At 38.2% G+C, this 16,079-nt stretch overlaps 1 protein-coding gene across 6 annotated transcripts in view; it reads right to left on the minus strand.

Annotated features, from left to right (window-relative positions):
* LOC127428431 (actin filament-associated protein 1-like 1) overlaps positions 1–16,079 on the minus strand; it is a 45,522-nt gene that overhangs the window by 25,650 nt on the left and 3,793 nt on the right. For 3 of the 6 annotated variants that reach the window (XM_051676797.1, XM_051676796.1, XM_051676795.1), the window contains exon 1: positions 5,809–5,954. The exons of 1 other annotated variant lie outside the window; for it this stretch is intronic. In XM_051676797.1, coding sequence (XP_051532757.1) covers positions 5,809–5,839 — 31 coding nt within the window. In that variant the 5' untranslated portion in view covers positions 5,840–5,954. Of the gene's footprint in view, positions 1–5,808; positions 5,956–16,079 lie in introns of those variants that run through there. 2 more of the 6 variants (XM_051676798.1, XM_051676793.1) reach the window with 1 other exon arrangement.

Below are 16,079 nucleotides of genomic sequence, written 5' to 3' on the forward strand. Positions count from 1 at the left end.
TGAAAATGTATAGGGGTATTTTTATTTCATAAACAATAAGGAAGATGACAAGAAAAAGAAGATTATGACAACAATTATATGATTTGAATTAAAACTTTTTTACTCTTTATGAAAATGTGAGGAGAAAAAAACAATACTGAAAGACATCAACAGTGCACTAAGAATGTTTACAAAAAGAATAACCAAGAAAGAATGTATTAACCCTAATGTTGTGTTCCAGTCATTTTGACCCGAAGAGGATTTTCTTTTGCCTGAAAATGATAGTTAATGTTATCCTATTGGACTAAACTTTCTGACTTTGTTCACACTGTTTTGTGTTTTTTCTTCTTTTTTTTTCACTTTGTTACACTTGTGGTCTTCCTGGTAAAAAATGACCAGCCTATTCAAAATTGTTTATAAATCTCTCATTATGCTATATTATTACCAAATATTGTATTAGATCTTTTTGTCAACTTGTTTTCTTTCAATTAGGACATGTTTTGTATTTCTATTTGGAACTTACCGATCGTAGGCCTCATTGACCTGAGCTTATGTGCCTAGTTTTTGAGTGAAAAACCATTATTTGTGACTAATTTTGGCAATATTAAATAAAATATGAAAACATTCTGTACTATTTATCCCACTATTGTGCTTTAAAGTTTAACCAGGAAGTTTATTTTGAAATGCTTTTATTCTGTACAAAATGGCACAAAGTCTCACTTGTGGTGTTCCCGGTCAAAAATGACCGGCCATTTAAAATGAATGGGGAATATCAAAAATAAGAGAAAAATTGAGTGTTCAGGAGCATTTTCATGTTCACATATGTGCATGTGTGCTTGCAAACATAAAGGCCTCGGACCTGTGCTCGCGCATATGTGCGTGTATGTGCGCGTGCACACGTACACACAAACACATACGTACATGCACAAACTCTGAGTATTACATGCTTACTTTTTCATAGAGATAAACTTTATCCTATCCTAAACTGCATCCAATATCCATCCAACATTATCACAGACCTGTAATATGACACACAACTGAACTTTCTTTGCCCCACAGTGACCCCTCTTTCATGATCTTTCTTTCATCACATCTTTCAGACAAAATATTATGACAATGTGTTTTGGAATTTTCATGCTCTCACAAAGAACCAGATCATTAGCTGCTTTTCCACTATCGAGCCAGTGCAAGCCAGGGCTATCAACTGGCCAGTCAGGCAAATAGCTTGTGCCAACTTCACAGACCTCACCCATTTCACAAGCAAAAGGGGTGCTCAAGCTGAGGTATCATGTTATCTTATTATCTAGAATATTGAGTTTATATTGAATGTAAACATTAGCTAGCTAGCAAGATAAATTAGCGATAACAACTCACTGACTGTAACTGCCATGATGTCCCAAGTGGTCTCTCCTCTAACAGCAGGACTATGTCCCAGTGCATCTATAAAAGTTCACCGAACCATGGAAAGTCATTTCTTTTGGCACCGCTTTGTCCATTGTGCATTTCAACATACTTGTACTGTACCTGCATTTTATTATTTATTTTTTCCTGTATTGAACCTGTACCGTTGTGTGCTGGATACATATTCTAACAAGTTCGGTGAAACTCCGCCTTTGACATTTTACATCTGACATTGTCTACAGTTGGCCTTGTTTGGCACAAGGTGGCCCCAAGAAAGCCCGAGGAGGCATGATGAAGCCCCGGAAGTGACAGTGGGAATGCAACTGGCCCTGGCATGCACTAGTACACCCTCATTTGGCCTGATAATGGAAACGCAGCTTATGTTTACTAATATACAGAAGCTTTCCCACAGCTAAAGTGTATAAAACCACATAGGGTCTTGCTCATCATTCAATTTGTGGCAGCACAATGGCCAAGCAGTTCTCTGTGCATGAGGCTGTTTATCACATCCTTGATCATAACACTAGACCACTTGCCCTGGTTCATTTCAAAATAAAAGTCTAGTTTTTTGTGATCTTCCCCATTCCTTTTCAATTGCCAGTCATTTTTGATCCAGAACAGCACAAGTGTGATTTCTGATATTTAAAAAAAATAAACGTGCTTCAAAACAAAATTCCCTGTTAAAAATTACAGCACACTAGTGTGATATACAGTACAGCATGTTTACATATTTTATTTAATATTGCCAAAATTATCCACAAATAATGCTTTTTTTTCACTAAAAAATTAGGTGCATAAGCTCAGATCAAGGAGGCCTACGATCAACAAGTTCCAAAAAGAAATACAAAACCTGCACTTATTGAAAGAAAACAAGTTGACAAAAAGATCTAATCCAATTTTTGGTGATAATATAGCATAATGAGAAATTTATAAGTAACTTTTAATAGGCTGGTCATTTTTGACCAGGAAGACCAAATTAGGTAAATAAAAATTAAAGACAGCACAAGGGTTAAATAATCCAGACACAGTGTTGGGGATTTCCCTGCTTGAGCTGCATGAATTGAGCTGATCACCAATCACCTGTCTAAAACATGGAAAATTAATAACAATCCCTAAAACGATTAACACCACCATAACTTCTAAAAAAATTATGCTAATACCATGTTATACTTTTATACTCTTTAAATGCTTTTATTTCAGGAGCGCAGGTGTGGCAGATCACTGCCTTCCCTAATGAGGAGGAAGCAGGGGCCGGGTGAACGGCTCACAAATGACTTTAATTAAACACAGACACAACATAATAAGTGCTTTTCAGCACAATAACACCAGCACACACACATACACACAGCTCCTTGTGATGCTCAAACTGTTGACCTTCCTGGCCCAAAGCAAAATGCACATGTCTGTGCGCTGTGTGCAACACTCACTCTCTCTCTCTCTCTCTCTCTCTCTTCCAAAATTATTGGAAAGTGTTACCCATAAAACAATTAATTGAATAGAACACAAAAAAATCCAACTATTGTTCTGACAAACAAATATTATAATTAATAAATTGTATACATTTACAACAAACACGTGTGACAACTTGTCCCAGTAAAAATGTGACAGCTTGCCCTGACCGGACATATTTAAACACAGTTCAGCCTTTCAGTTAAAATCTACCTCCATCATATAGTTGAAGTTGTCCCTTGTCTGAATGCACGTCAGTGTGGTTTATTGTGTTCACTTGTTTACCCAACAGCTTTTACAAAAATGTGATGATTATGGAATTTTAGTTCCCTTTTTTTCTCTTTTCGATTTATTTTATTAAATTTATAAAAATGTATCTGTATAATATTTATAAAATGACATTTAATTTAATTTATTGAACTAGGTGTTGGTTTGAAACCAACAAATAAAATCATTGCTTGAGAAAACATTTGTATATAGTTCTTGTGACAACTAGCCCCGGTCTCCCCTACTGTTGAGTTGATAATAATTATAAACTACTAATTGAGCTCTAAAAATCTATTATATGGGTAATTTATTTTTTAACATCTTTACATCTTTTGTTCAAATTAATAATACCAGTGCACTACTTGTTGACAATACATTTCTGTTTCTGTCCTCATTATATATCTACTAATTTTCCTTCTAGCCACGTTTTGGCAGAGCCAGTTCTATCAAGTCACCTGAAGCAATTTCAGCAAAACTGTAACATGCACAATATTCACTCTCAGATGCCATCACATGATTACGATTTCTGCTTTTATAAACATTGCACTTTGTGACTGGATAGTGCTGTTCACGTTTATAATGGACATTACCAGTAGGATTACTCAAACCAGATGGACCAACCGGTATATATATCCTGCCTTCTGAAAATCTTCAAAGGAAATTCTCTTTCTCAAAACAGAGTAAAGGGACCAGAGTTTCATACATCTTTCCTGTTAAGGAACAGAGGTCATGGTGTAAGCACATGTAAGCACTTCACACCCCACCCAGACTCGACTCAAGAGAAAGGGATGGGACAGAAAAAGCTTTTCTTATAGAAGTCTCAAAGCTACCTGCCACTCATTTAGCTTTGCTGATGCATGAATTATTATTCTTGGTCCAAAGTAATTACTGCAATATGTGACCTCACATTTGCTCCTGCCATGACAATGTTTTTTCTATCTCTCTGGACCAGATAAAAAAAAAACCTGTTGCTTAGTTTATGAATTTTCTTTTCTAGACCCTCACTACTATGAAAACAAACAATGCTTTGAAGAGAGGTCGCAAACCGCTACACAAACAGGGAAGTTATAAATAAAGGACAAAAATTTCGGGATTCTTGAGAGCACTTCTATTTTGAGAATCATCCTGTTCATTTAATATTCCTTGGCATGCAAAAATATGACCTACATAGGTAACGTGTTACACATATAACATGAATTACATGAAGGATCTATTTGATTTGACCCATACAAAATACTTTCTTGGTGTAAACCAATTTGTCAGGCAAATTTATTTGCATTAAATACATTTTAGGTTAACTTTAAAATAGTTTTACAGTGTATTATTACAGTGTGCTGCTCCAAAATAATTTGATATTAGGCCTAAGCAAATGTTGTTCATATCAGAATAGTGTTATATACAGAAGAGTGAGAGATAGTGAAGAACAATGAAACAGTGAGAAACGCAGTAAGCATGCACCATATTTACTTAGAGGGCTGTAAAGGTTTGCTCTTTAGTAAGTTATTTTCCAAAAAATAAACTTTCAAAAACAATCCTGTTTAAGATAATGTAAGAAACATTGGAATGAGGCCAAATGTGTAAACATTACACAGATCTACATGTCTGTTCATATAAAGCTGAAATGAAATATATTATTACATGGGTCTCTGGAATACTCGATTCTGATTGGTCATTGGGATCTAGCGGTCTGATATTTCTGAGTGACAACTGCACATCTGGGGATTAAGATATATAAGTCTTACTGTAAGTATTGTGGGTCATCTTTCCTACTTCTCGTATCACTCTGCGATATCAACAAGTAAGCTAAAAAAAATAATTTCAACACACATTAATGTTTCATGTCCATTTATTTATTTATTTGGCAAGTAGTCTTGTAATAAGCTGGATAATGAGCAGTCAGATGGTCATTTTCGCTAAATAAACACTACCACAACTCTGACGCAAACTGGAGGTGGAATTCAGCTGTTCTCACATAATAACGTAATTTCAACGCAAATCAATGTTTCAAGTCCGTTTACTTATTTGGTAAAGTTGTATTGTAATAAACTGGATAATGACCAGTCAGATGGTCATTTTCGCAAAATAAACCACAACGAACCAGAGGTGCAAATCAGCTGTTCGGTGATTTCTTTCTTCTCACATAATAACATAATTTCAGTGCAAATCAATATTTCATGTCCAATTATTTTTTATTTATTTGGCAAGTAGTCTTGCAATAAGCAGGATAATATACAGTTAGCAGGTTGTTATTGCAAAATATACCTCTGTCGGGGATTATTTAGTGATAACAAACGGCTGACTGTACATAATCCCTTACATATTAATTTAATCAGTTTTCATAATCCGCTAAAAACAAAAACATTTTTCTAAAATTACTTTCTAGAACAAACACACGGTAATATATACTATTGAAAACAAATAAAATAAAATAAAGACTTGATGGGACTAAGATACATTTATTCTGCAGAGAAATTTATCAGAAATGCAACATCGGATCACAGCTCTATCAATGATGTTATAATTCACTCTCGAACTTCATACATTTCTGGTTGTCTGTCAACAGAAGAGGAACCATATACAGTAATTCACAGCAAGCCACATAAAGCATGCTGCTACAATGCAGATAACGAAAATACCTGTCCAGCTCTGTCAACTCAAAGAAAACGAAGAGCCGAAAAAGACAGAGATTGAATTAATCAAATTAGCACTCACCTGTTTCAACAGTAGACGAGAGGCCCACCATTTTCAGAAAACAACAAGCTTAGCTCTGTTCCACTAAGTTGTGGTATTAAGACAATATGCTTTTGCAAGCTTTTAGTAGTTAATCTCTCAGTCCGTCCTCACTGCTATGATTAGGGGACGTACCTAATTTAGTCTCTCTATCTCTCTCAATCGCTCACTCTTTCTCTCTCTTCTCCCTCTTCCATATAAAAATCTATAGTCAAGAAGAAAAACACAAAATTACTAAAATTAAAGATGGTTAAATCACTTTTGCAGCAATCTGTTTCTAAAGTGGGCACTTAAAAGTTGTTGCAAAAATGGCTAAGAAAAGTAAAGTTAGCTCTCTGAAAAGCTCTAGAATCATTTGTTTCCAGATGGCACTTGGTTTGTAACCTAATGCAATGGCATTCATACATTCATATGTTTGACTTAAGAGGACAAAAGTGTCCAAATACTTTAGGGGGCACTGTAAATATATTTACAGTGTTTTTACACTTATCATTTTTATTACAACAATATAATAAGCAATTTGTAGATATAGTCAGTAAAAATGAACTGCCAAATTGCGAGTAAACTCCGCCAAAGGGTTTTTCCTCTCTCCCTGAGACGAATATGAATGTGTATGCATCCGTAAGGGGAAACAAGAAAAAGAGAGGGGCGGAAGAAGGGTAGGAGGCGGAAACTCGGAGCACAGAGAGGATGACTTTGTTATTGTTCTGAGAGTGGTGCAATCACAACTCCAGGGCCACAGCTTTCCAGAGGGCCATTGTGTGGGTGTGCACTTACTGACACGGGCGAGGAAGTGACCCGTCTCGTTTTCGAGTTACTTAAGTTCCCAAAAAACCCTCTGCGCCTATATCCACCGTCTTCAGCCAGCCATACTCTTCTCTGGAAACTGGGTCAAGTTTGTGGAACAAGGTACAATCAGCTCAGATACAACTATTTAAAAGGCTACCTTGTTTCTGCTATGGTGCACTTCTACTCTTCTTCCGTAAAAAGTGGTAACCTGCAATTGTTACCTTAAGGAGCTTTTTCTCCCTGGTCTAACCCTTAAAATGAGTTTTGCTGATGTAACCTAATGTATTCAAGTTTATTCGATGATATTTAAATAATATTTTCAACTTGAATCAAAACAGTTAGTTTACGTGTTACCACATGAAGCACATTTTTAAGGATAACATTTTTTCAGTGTTTGTAATGTGTGGGAATGTGAGGTTGTTGAACCTTATCTGACTGCTTCAGTGGGTCTTAATGCATCTGTGCTGACTCTCACTGATCAAAGACACATTGTATTTCAACTTAACAATAAAACTAAAGACATCTCTCATCAACACTTTTATTAGACCCACACTAAAAAAAAATTGTAACCTGCAAGTCTTACCATCAGGATCTATTTCTACTTGCAAAAGATTAAGGAGCAGGTTACCACTTTTTATAGTGTAGCAATTTCCAAGACTTTTCCACGACTTCTACGATTTTATTAATTTTCATGACATTTCCAGGCCTGGAAAACACCATTTTTAAATTCCCTGATATTTTCAGGTTTTCCGTGACCATGGGAACAATGTAGTCCTTTGCATATTTTATCACATTTACATGACGTAAACAGGGTTTATTTAGTGAAGAAGTGTTCCTAGTTTGTAACTGGGATGTAGCAATTTAAAATAGTACATTCAAACAAAGCTAAAAGCACATTCTTTTTATAGACTAGGCAAAGTTTAAACAACAAATCATTTCGACTGAACTTTCATTCAGTGGGTCTGCATAGAAAACCCTAGACAATGTGCCATTGTGAGGTCCAAAATTACACAATGACATCAACTTTGAGGAAAACAGGACAAAGCAGCACGTAGCATTCACAAATGCAGTGCAAACATTCATTCACCCAAATACACTACAGCTTAATACGCATTCAAACACTTGCAAAACAAATTCTAGGGAAAGCAGCTGTGCGGTCTTGAGGCAAGGGCATTGTGGGTAAGTGGATATGTCCTGCAGATGTAGTTTCCTGTCTGGGCTGACAGTCTTTCTATCATCTCAAACCTTCTGCTTCCTATTCCTCTACTCCACATACACCCCACAAAAATGACATACCATCAGTTCTTCTCTAGAGCACTCTCTTTCAAAGTCCACCCCCCCCCCTCCATGTGCACCAGTTCAAAAATCATAGCACACGGCGTATCTACAGCAGTAATGGTCTTATCCACAAACCATGCTGGGATCTCTCATGAGATATGAGGGTCCTACAAGCTCATCCTACAAGCACTACATGCAGAATACCACACTATCCCTAAAAAAGCTTATCAGCTGTCTGATTCAGGGTGGGCGGACATCAATTGCCATAAACTGTAGAAGACACAGCAGGGCCGACACATACAGAGGGCTTTTATGAACACCAGACAAGGTCACATGGAGGCGATATATCTATAATTTAACACTCACTATTTAAGCAGTTCGCAGCTTGCCGGGTGGGGTCAATCACAGAGGAACAACAGGCCACATAACTGAAATGAAGGCTTTGTGGATGACGACATGGTTATTGATGGATTGAACATGTCAATGAGCATCCATGGGAAAAATCCTCCTACATAAGAAAACAAGCTACAATACATTGTGAAAGATTCCCAAATGGAATGTAAATCAAAACTCACTGATTACACTGATGATTTTTAATATCTTACGATATACACACTGTAAACACTAATAAATTGAATTTACTCCAGATATTTGAGGAAACGCGTCATCTCAAAACATGTCATTAAGTTCAACTAATTTGGTCTTCTCAAACAATTAACTTTTTAACACTTTAAGTAAAGTAAGCTACTTGCAACAAGACGTAACTAAGATTTGGGATCAAAATATAATTTTTCACTAATTAGCACAAAAACAAAACAAAATAAAAAAACAACAAAAAAACATTATTGCATATGGTTCAGAGGGAAAGTTATGACTAGACCCTGGGTCAGGTTGAAAACATTTGATTCTCCCCAGTAGCTGTAAGTGCACATAAAACTGCACTTTTGTAAAATATTTGCATTTGTATGGAGAAAAAAATTAGCCACCCTAATGGTGACTTCAAATAAAACATGTATACCAAATCCAAAGAAATACCAGATACATTGAAAAGAGCTAAAAATCTATATTAATTTTAATAACTATTATATGTCCCATTAGTTTCATAAGTTAAAGAATAGTCTGGGTTCAATACAGGTTAAGCTCAATCAACAGCATTTGTGGCTTTTCTTAAAAAAATAAATAAATAAAAAAATTTAAAAATCTGGGTTACAGTGAGGCACTTACAATGGAAGTGAAAGGGGCCAATCCACAAACGTAAAAATACTCACTATTTCAAAAGTATAGCCACAAGACATAAACAATACACATTAACATTATTTTTGTATGATAAAACCACTTACTAACCTTTTCTGTGTTAAGTTATAGCCAATTTTACAACTTCGTTGTCATGAAGACATATTGTCAACCCTAAACTCCTATAAAAATGACGATTTAAACAACTTAACAGCTAAAATAATACACAAGTTTTAATAGAGGAATGAATGTAAGTGCTTTTATAAAATTATAAGCTTCACATTTCTGCCTTTAAACCCTCCAAAAATTGGCCACGTTCACTTTTATTGTGTGTCTCACTGTAACCTCAATTTTTGCTTTTTTGAAAGAAAAGGAGGGACGAGTCAAAATAATTTTTTGTAGTAATCAACATTATGCCACAAATGCTGTTGACTGACCTTAACTTATATTGAACTCTGAAAATTATTTTTAATTATTTACACTTAAAACCTTAATTATATGGATTTTGAAGCCAAAGAAGTTTGGATATTTCAGTTATGATCCCAAGATATGAAATTTCCACTTGTAAACTGGGTTTATTAAGGACAAAATCACTACATTGTAGGTTCTATAATATTTTACTTTCATGAACTTTCAGGCAACCACTGAAATTTAAGATATTTAAAGTCATATAAATGCCTTTGTACTACAAGAGAATGGTTGGAAGATAATGCTAACACTTAAGATTCTGTATAAGGGTTTTTAAGAACGGACACATGTCAGCCAGAAAACAACAAAAAAAATGTAACAAGGAAAAACAGACACTGCAACAAGAATCTAATGTAACAAACGGTTAGAAAAGCAGTGAACAGAGCGACTGAGAAACAGGAACACCATGGCCAGATGAATGGACGAACAATTTCACAAAAAACGATTACCGATATGGTGGCGGATATATTTAATTTTTGAGCTGGAATGAAAACAGACCTTTTCTATGTGGATTGTGCACCGATTTTGCACTGATATGACTATGCAAAGGTACTCAGAAGGCTGCTTTCTTAAACAAATATTTTTATCAAAGAATATTTGACATTATTATTATACATTGTCAACAAATTCTAGAAATGAACACTGAGAAAATAAAGAATAAATAAAAATTCAATAAATAGCTAAATAAACATCAGTACTGTTTAGTATCAGTCAAATTCTGACCATTAAAATAAAGAATAAATAAAAATAAAATAAATAGCTAAATAAACATCAGTATTACTGTTCAGTATCAGTCAAATGCTGACTATATTAATACTGCCGAGACAAGAGATAAACAGCGGCAGCGGTGTTACACCGTATTCTGCTATACAAGTTCAGGGGAAACTTTCAACGGTGGAAAACCAGACTTTTAAATATTACATTTTATAAATGCAGCGACTGGAATTGTTCGGTTGAAGGGGGTACCAAACTGTGAATCCTGAACAAAACAGTTTGGTGAATACATATTTACTCATTAGCTTCCACTCAGCTGACAAGCAATGAAAGTAGCTACGTGCATAGCTAGTTAGCTATAAGCTCGTTGTTTATTTTACTTTCCAGCATTGTGTCTCACCAACTAGGTAACAACATAGCATGAAATCAACACTCATCAGACACAATCCACCACCGCACCGTTGTCTGCTGAGCTGCAAAAGATGCTCTGATGTTTACCTTTCAATCTGCTACATTACTGACTACACTGACAAACTATAGCTGGCTAACAGCAAACAGACATGAGTGACATGGTTGTCAGGGACAAGGTTAATGTTATATTAGTTTTACTGAAAAGGGAAAATGATGGGGTCATTAATTATTAAGTTTCCACTATGTATTTCACATACTAGTACACTTACCACACCGCTCAACTCCGCCCTGTCTGCAGAGCCACTATCAGCACAGCTCTGTAAACAATGGAGTCGGACAAACTACGCTATGACACCAATTCTAAAGCATTGTTTTCTGCATTATAAGTTCTGAAAAAAAGTTTTCATATCAGCGCATATCAGTAAAATATACGCTGATACTGATATATCGGTGAAAGGCTAATATCGGCCGACTGATATATCAGTCGGGCACTAGTGTTTACTGATTTTGTCTGAAAAGCAAAAGAGGAGACGAAAAAGACAAGAAGACACGGGCAGGCTGTCTGTGTCTGTTTTGGAAAAAACAAAACATAGCACATTGTCAAGTATAGTGCTCAGGCCATTTATTTATTTGTTAGAAATACTTTTCAGTTTTTTACAATAAAACACAATTGATCAAATTGTTGCTTTCCATTCCTGTACATAAAGATGCATGATAAGATGTGATTGGCTGAAGCAGTTCTCCGTTGTTGCTGCATCGATCATACTACAAGACTATGTGGTGATAATATCAAACATGCTTGAAAATACTGTAGTGTCTATGACTGCTCAAGGCTGGCTCAGATTGCTGAACTGCTCATCCTTAATGATCTGTGGGTTTTATCACAGACCTTGAAAATCTGTGTGCAACAGGAAAATCCAACCAAAAACCGTGTAGTGAGAGTGCGTGTCTCCCTCATGTTCTTCGAGGACTCTTATTTTGAAGTTTTCCCCTGGACTACATCTCCCAGAATCCACTATAATGTGTATTCTATATTGTGTGTATTGTATACTGTACATTGTATGTTATTATTTATATATTGTGTTGTGTGTAATTATGTGTATATTAGATTTTAAACTGTGTTGTAAATCTGATGTTTATTGTAAATTGTCTCATCACTGTCACGACTACTATGTTGCTCGGAACTGCACCCAAGATTTTCACACACTATTGCACTTGTGTATATGGTTGTGTGACAATAAAAGTGATTCGATTTGATTGATTTGCCCTCATCACTTCCATCTGTTTCCTATCCTCCTCACCTGTCCTCCATTCCATCATCAGTCATTGTTTGTATAAATACCCTTCTGTTTTGTTCCTTCCTTTGTCAGTCCTTGAAGTGTTACGTTGCATTGCTAGTTTGTGATGTTTAGCTTTATAGTTTGTTCCGCTCCAGCGTTTGTTCCGCTCCAGCGATTACTATTGTTTAGCTTTATAGTTAGTTCTACTTCAGTGTTTGTTCCACTCCAGCGGTTACTATTAAAAGAATGAAAAGTATCAACTCTCCCTCATCCTCTACATGACCCAATGTTACAGAAAGACTGACCTGACCTAATGGATCTACCACCTGCTGTAGCAATCCTCCTTCTAGAACAAGGAGACCGTCCAGTTGAGGATCACATATGTGAGTTTCTCCATCTCGCGAATTTGGTGCACTATGATGACCATGCTCTGAGTTTCTTCAGGGCTGGCCTGAATAGTGCATTGAAGGAGCTGATGCCTCCATCGGGTCCTCGCTGGACGATCTCCAACTACATGGATGTGGCTCTGCAGCTTTGCGGCTCACCATTCACTGTGGGTTTGGAGGATGAGGACTTTGAATCTCCTCCCACAGTGAACATCCTCCACGGCTCCTTGCCTTCCACGGCCCCTGTCTCCACGGCCCCTGTCTCCGTGCCTTCCGTGGCCCCTATCTCCAAGGTAACTTTTTTTGGGGGGTGCTCATCCTCCAAGTTCTTGTGGTCAATTCCCCACGGCAGTCAGTGGTAGCGACCATGGAAGTTGCATTTGCTGTGAATTATGGCGGGAACCCCGGGCCACAACCTGTGCCCGTGCCTGCCATGGTTAACGAGCCCGAGCCAGTGCCTGTAGCCTCGGCCGTCCCAGAGCCAGTGCCTGTAGCCTCGGCCGTCCCAGAGCCAGTGCCTGTAGCCTCGACGATCCCCGTAACCATGCTCCCTGCTGGCCGGAAAAGTAGGAGAAGGAAAAGGACACCTTTTCCCCAGTCTCTGCCTGTGCTCACGACCACGGAGGTCGTTCCCCAGTCTCTGCCTGTGCTCACGACCACGGAGGTCGTTCCCCAGTCTCTGCCTGTGCTCACGACCACGGAGGTCGTTCCCCAGTCTCTGCCTGTGCTCACGACCACGGAGGTCGTTCCCCAGTCTCTGCCTGTGCTCACGACCACGGAGGTCGTTCCCCAGTCTCTGCCTGTGCTCACGACCACGGAGGTCGTTCCCCAGTCTCTGCCTGTGCTCACGACCAAGGAGGTCGTTCCCCAGTCTCTGCCTGTGCTCATGACCATGGAGGTCATTCCCCAGTCCCTGCCCTGTGGCCGCCTCCCAGGCCTCCTGACCCAGTCCCTGCCCTGTGGCCGCCACCCAGGCCTCCTGACCCAGTCCCTGCCCTGTGGCCGCCTCCTAGACCTCCTGATCCAGTCCCTGCCCTGTGGCCGCCTCCCAGGCCTCCTGACACAGTCCCAGCCCCGAAGCCGCCCCCCCCGGCCTCCTGATCGTCCTCCTTGGATCTTCCTTCACCTTCTACATCACCCTACCCTCCTAATCCATCTCTGGGCACCAGGATTCACCCTTTGAAGGGGTAATGTCACAGTCTGTCTCCCTCATGTTCTTCAAGGACTCTTATTTTGAAGTTTTTTTCCCCCTGGACTACATCTCCCAGAATCCACTGCCCTTATCACTTCAATCTGTTTCCAATCCTCACCTGTCCTCCTTTCCATCATCAGTCATTGTTTGTATAAATACCCTTCTGTTTTGTTCCTTCCTATGTCAGTCCTTGAAGTGTTACCTTGCGTTGCTAGTTTGTGATGTTTAGCTTTATAGTTTGTTCCACTCCAGTGATTACTATTAAAAGATTGAAAAGAATCAACTCCTGCATCTCTTCCTCTCCACCACCCAACGTTACAGCGTGGCTTTAATGGTTACGGATCTGGCCTGGTTCACTTTGGGTTGCAGATTTAATTACATGTAACAGAAACCGAACTGGAGGGTTACTAAAATCACAATCCTGCTCTGTCACTATTGTTCTCCAGAACAACCTAACACTAGATTGCTACTGGAGAACTGTCCCTGCAATTTAGTGTCTAGTAGTTAGTTTCGATGAAAAGAAAGTTAGCAAACACATGTTGGTACTTTTTTTTGCAGTTATTAGTAAACACACATCTTGAGAGCAAAAAACAACAGAAACATAGTTCATGTAACCCAATTTGATTCAAATATCATTACTAAGATTGCAATTAAGCTAACTAATTGTACTGAATTAGCCAATTCAGATGATATCTCTTTAGAGAGATATAACATCTTTATTACCATCACTTTATTTCTCACCAGAGGCTTAATTAACTGTTTAAATTTGAGCTTCTGGCAGGTGGGAGATTGGTCAGGAAGTTGGAAATGCACCAGCTATAAAACCATTCCTCCAAACAGATGATTCAATCATACTTTATCAAGTCCAGGTTTGTTTTGAGTATCTCACCTTTTGCTTTTTAATTCCCAGCCCACTGATAGCAACTTGTGGAAATTTTTATCCTCAAAAGGCATCTTTCTCTTGCAGATAGTTGAGGCCTCTGCTAAATTTGTCCTTAAATCATTGAAATTCTTGCCTTTCAAGTATAATTACTGCTCCTCCCCATATTTTTGCCCCTACTTTGCATGGGATTGAGGAAGGTTGATGAATAAAAGCTTTTTCCAGCTTGCCCCCACTCAACAGCTGACCTACTTTCTTTAGAAGGTTAATACATTGGTCAATCACAGCAAACCCCTGTGATGACAGGCTTTGATTTCCACTCTTTAGTAACATCAGAGTGTAAGGGCCCACAGGGTCACACACAAAGACCTTTCTGGCCACTCTGTATCATAATAACCCTGTGTGATTTCTCTGCAGACAGGAGCTGCCCTTGACAGCTGCCGTTCCTGTGCAGTTAGTCCGTGGAATGCTGGAGTGAGGGACAAGGTCAGGCCTATGCAGACCCATCAGGCTCATAAGCTGCAGAAGAGAGAAGCCTTTGTCTCTTTGGCCATGGGTATTTATAGATGTAAGCCATGTGCACAAGGAACTAGTGGAGAGGAATCAGGGCAAATCTCTCACCAGACCCTTACCCCACCCCACCCTTCAAAGTTTGAATGAAGAAGGGAAGGGGGTGATAAATAAGTCCCAAAGGTTTAGCACTGTCAGTGCATTTACATGCACTTTAAAAGTTCGATTTCAGTCGATTCAGTCAATAATTTCTCAATAACTTGCTTTAGTCAGAATGAAATCCTACAAGTCCGATTTTTGCGAAGCCGGACTAACAGACCTAGATAATGTGATTATAGCTTGCCTTCATACAGCATGTATACACGGCAATCGGACCATAATTGGCCTCAACATTGTCTCTATGCATACTCCGAACTCGCTGTATTTGATGTCCTTCCTTCAAATATTCAGTGTGCATTGTGTAATCTATACTTGCAAAGACAGCTGAAGACTGTAGCTCAACTACGCAAACCTTGTTGTAGCTCGATTATAACTGTGCATATTAAAGAATTGAGTTTGTCAATTTTGTGGTTAAACTTTGGTGTATGATCCACTTCAATTCTGCTGCTGTAGCTTATAGTAAGTATGAATTTATTCACACTTTTAATCAGACTGGATCATCATTTGAATGATGACACATCAAAGCCTCTAGTACATTGTCATTTAAAGGGATAGTTCACCCAAAAATGGAAATTCACTCATCATTTGCTCACCCTCATGCCATCCCAGATGTGTATGACTTTCTTCCATCTGCTGAACACAAATGAAGATTTTTAGAAGAATATTTCAGCTCTGTGGGTCAATACAATGCAAGTAAATCACAACCAGACCTCTGAAGCTCCAAATAGCAGATAAAGGCAGCATAAAAGTAATCCATATGACTCCAGTGGTTTAATCAATGTCTTCTGAAGTAAGGTTGTGCCGATTGACGATGATCTTGGGGATCTACGATGGTCAGAGTGATCGCCAATAGCTGATGCCTTTGATGATGTAAAGACGATATTTGGCTCCTTTTCCCATGAATGTATTAAATTATTATTATTATTATTAGGCTATTATTAGTATCAAATTAA

This window comes from Myxocyprinus asiaticus, chromosome 38 (assembly GCF_019703515.2).
Source record: "Myxocyprinus asiaticus isolate MX2 ecotype Aquarium Trade chromosome 38, UBuf_Myxa_2, whole genome shotgun sequence".
In the NCBI taxonomy this organism is placed as follows: Eukaryota; Metazoa; Chordata; class Actinopteri; order Cypriniformes; family Catostomidae; genus Myxocyprinus; species Myxocyprinus asiaticus.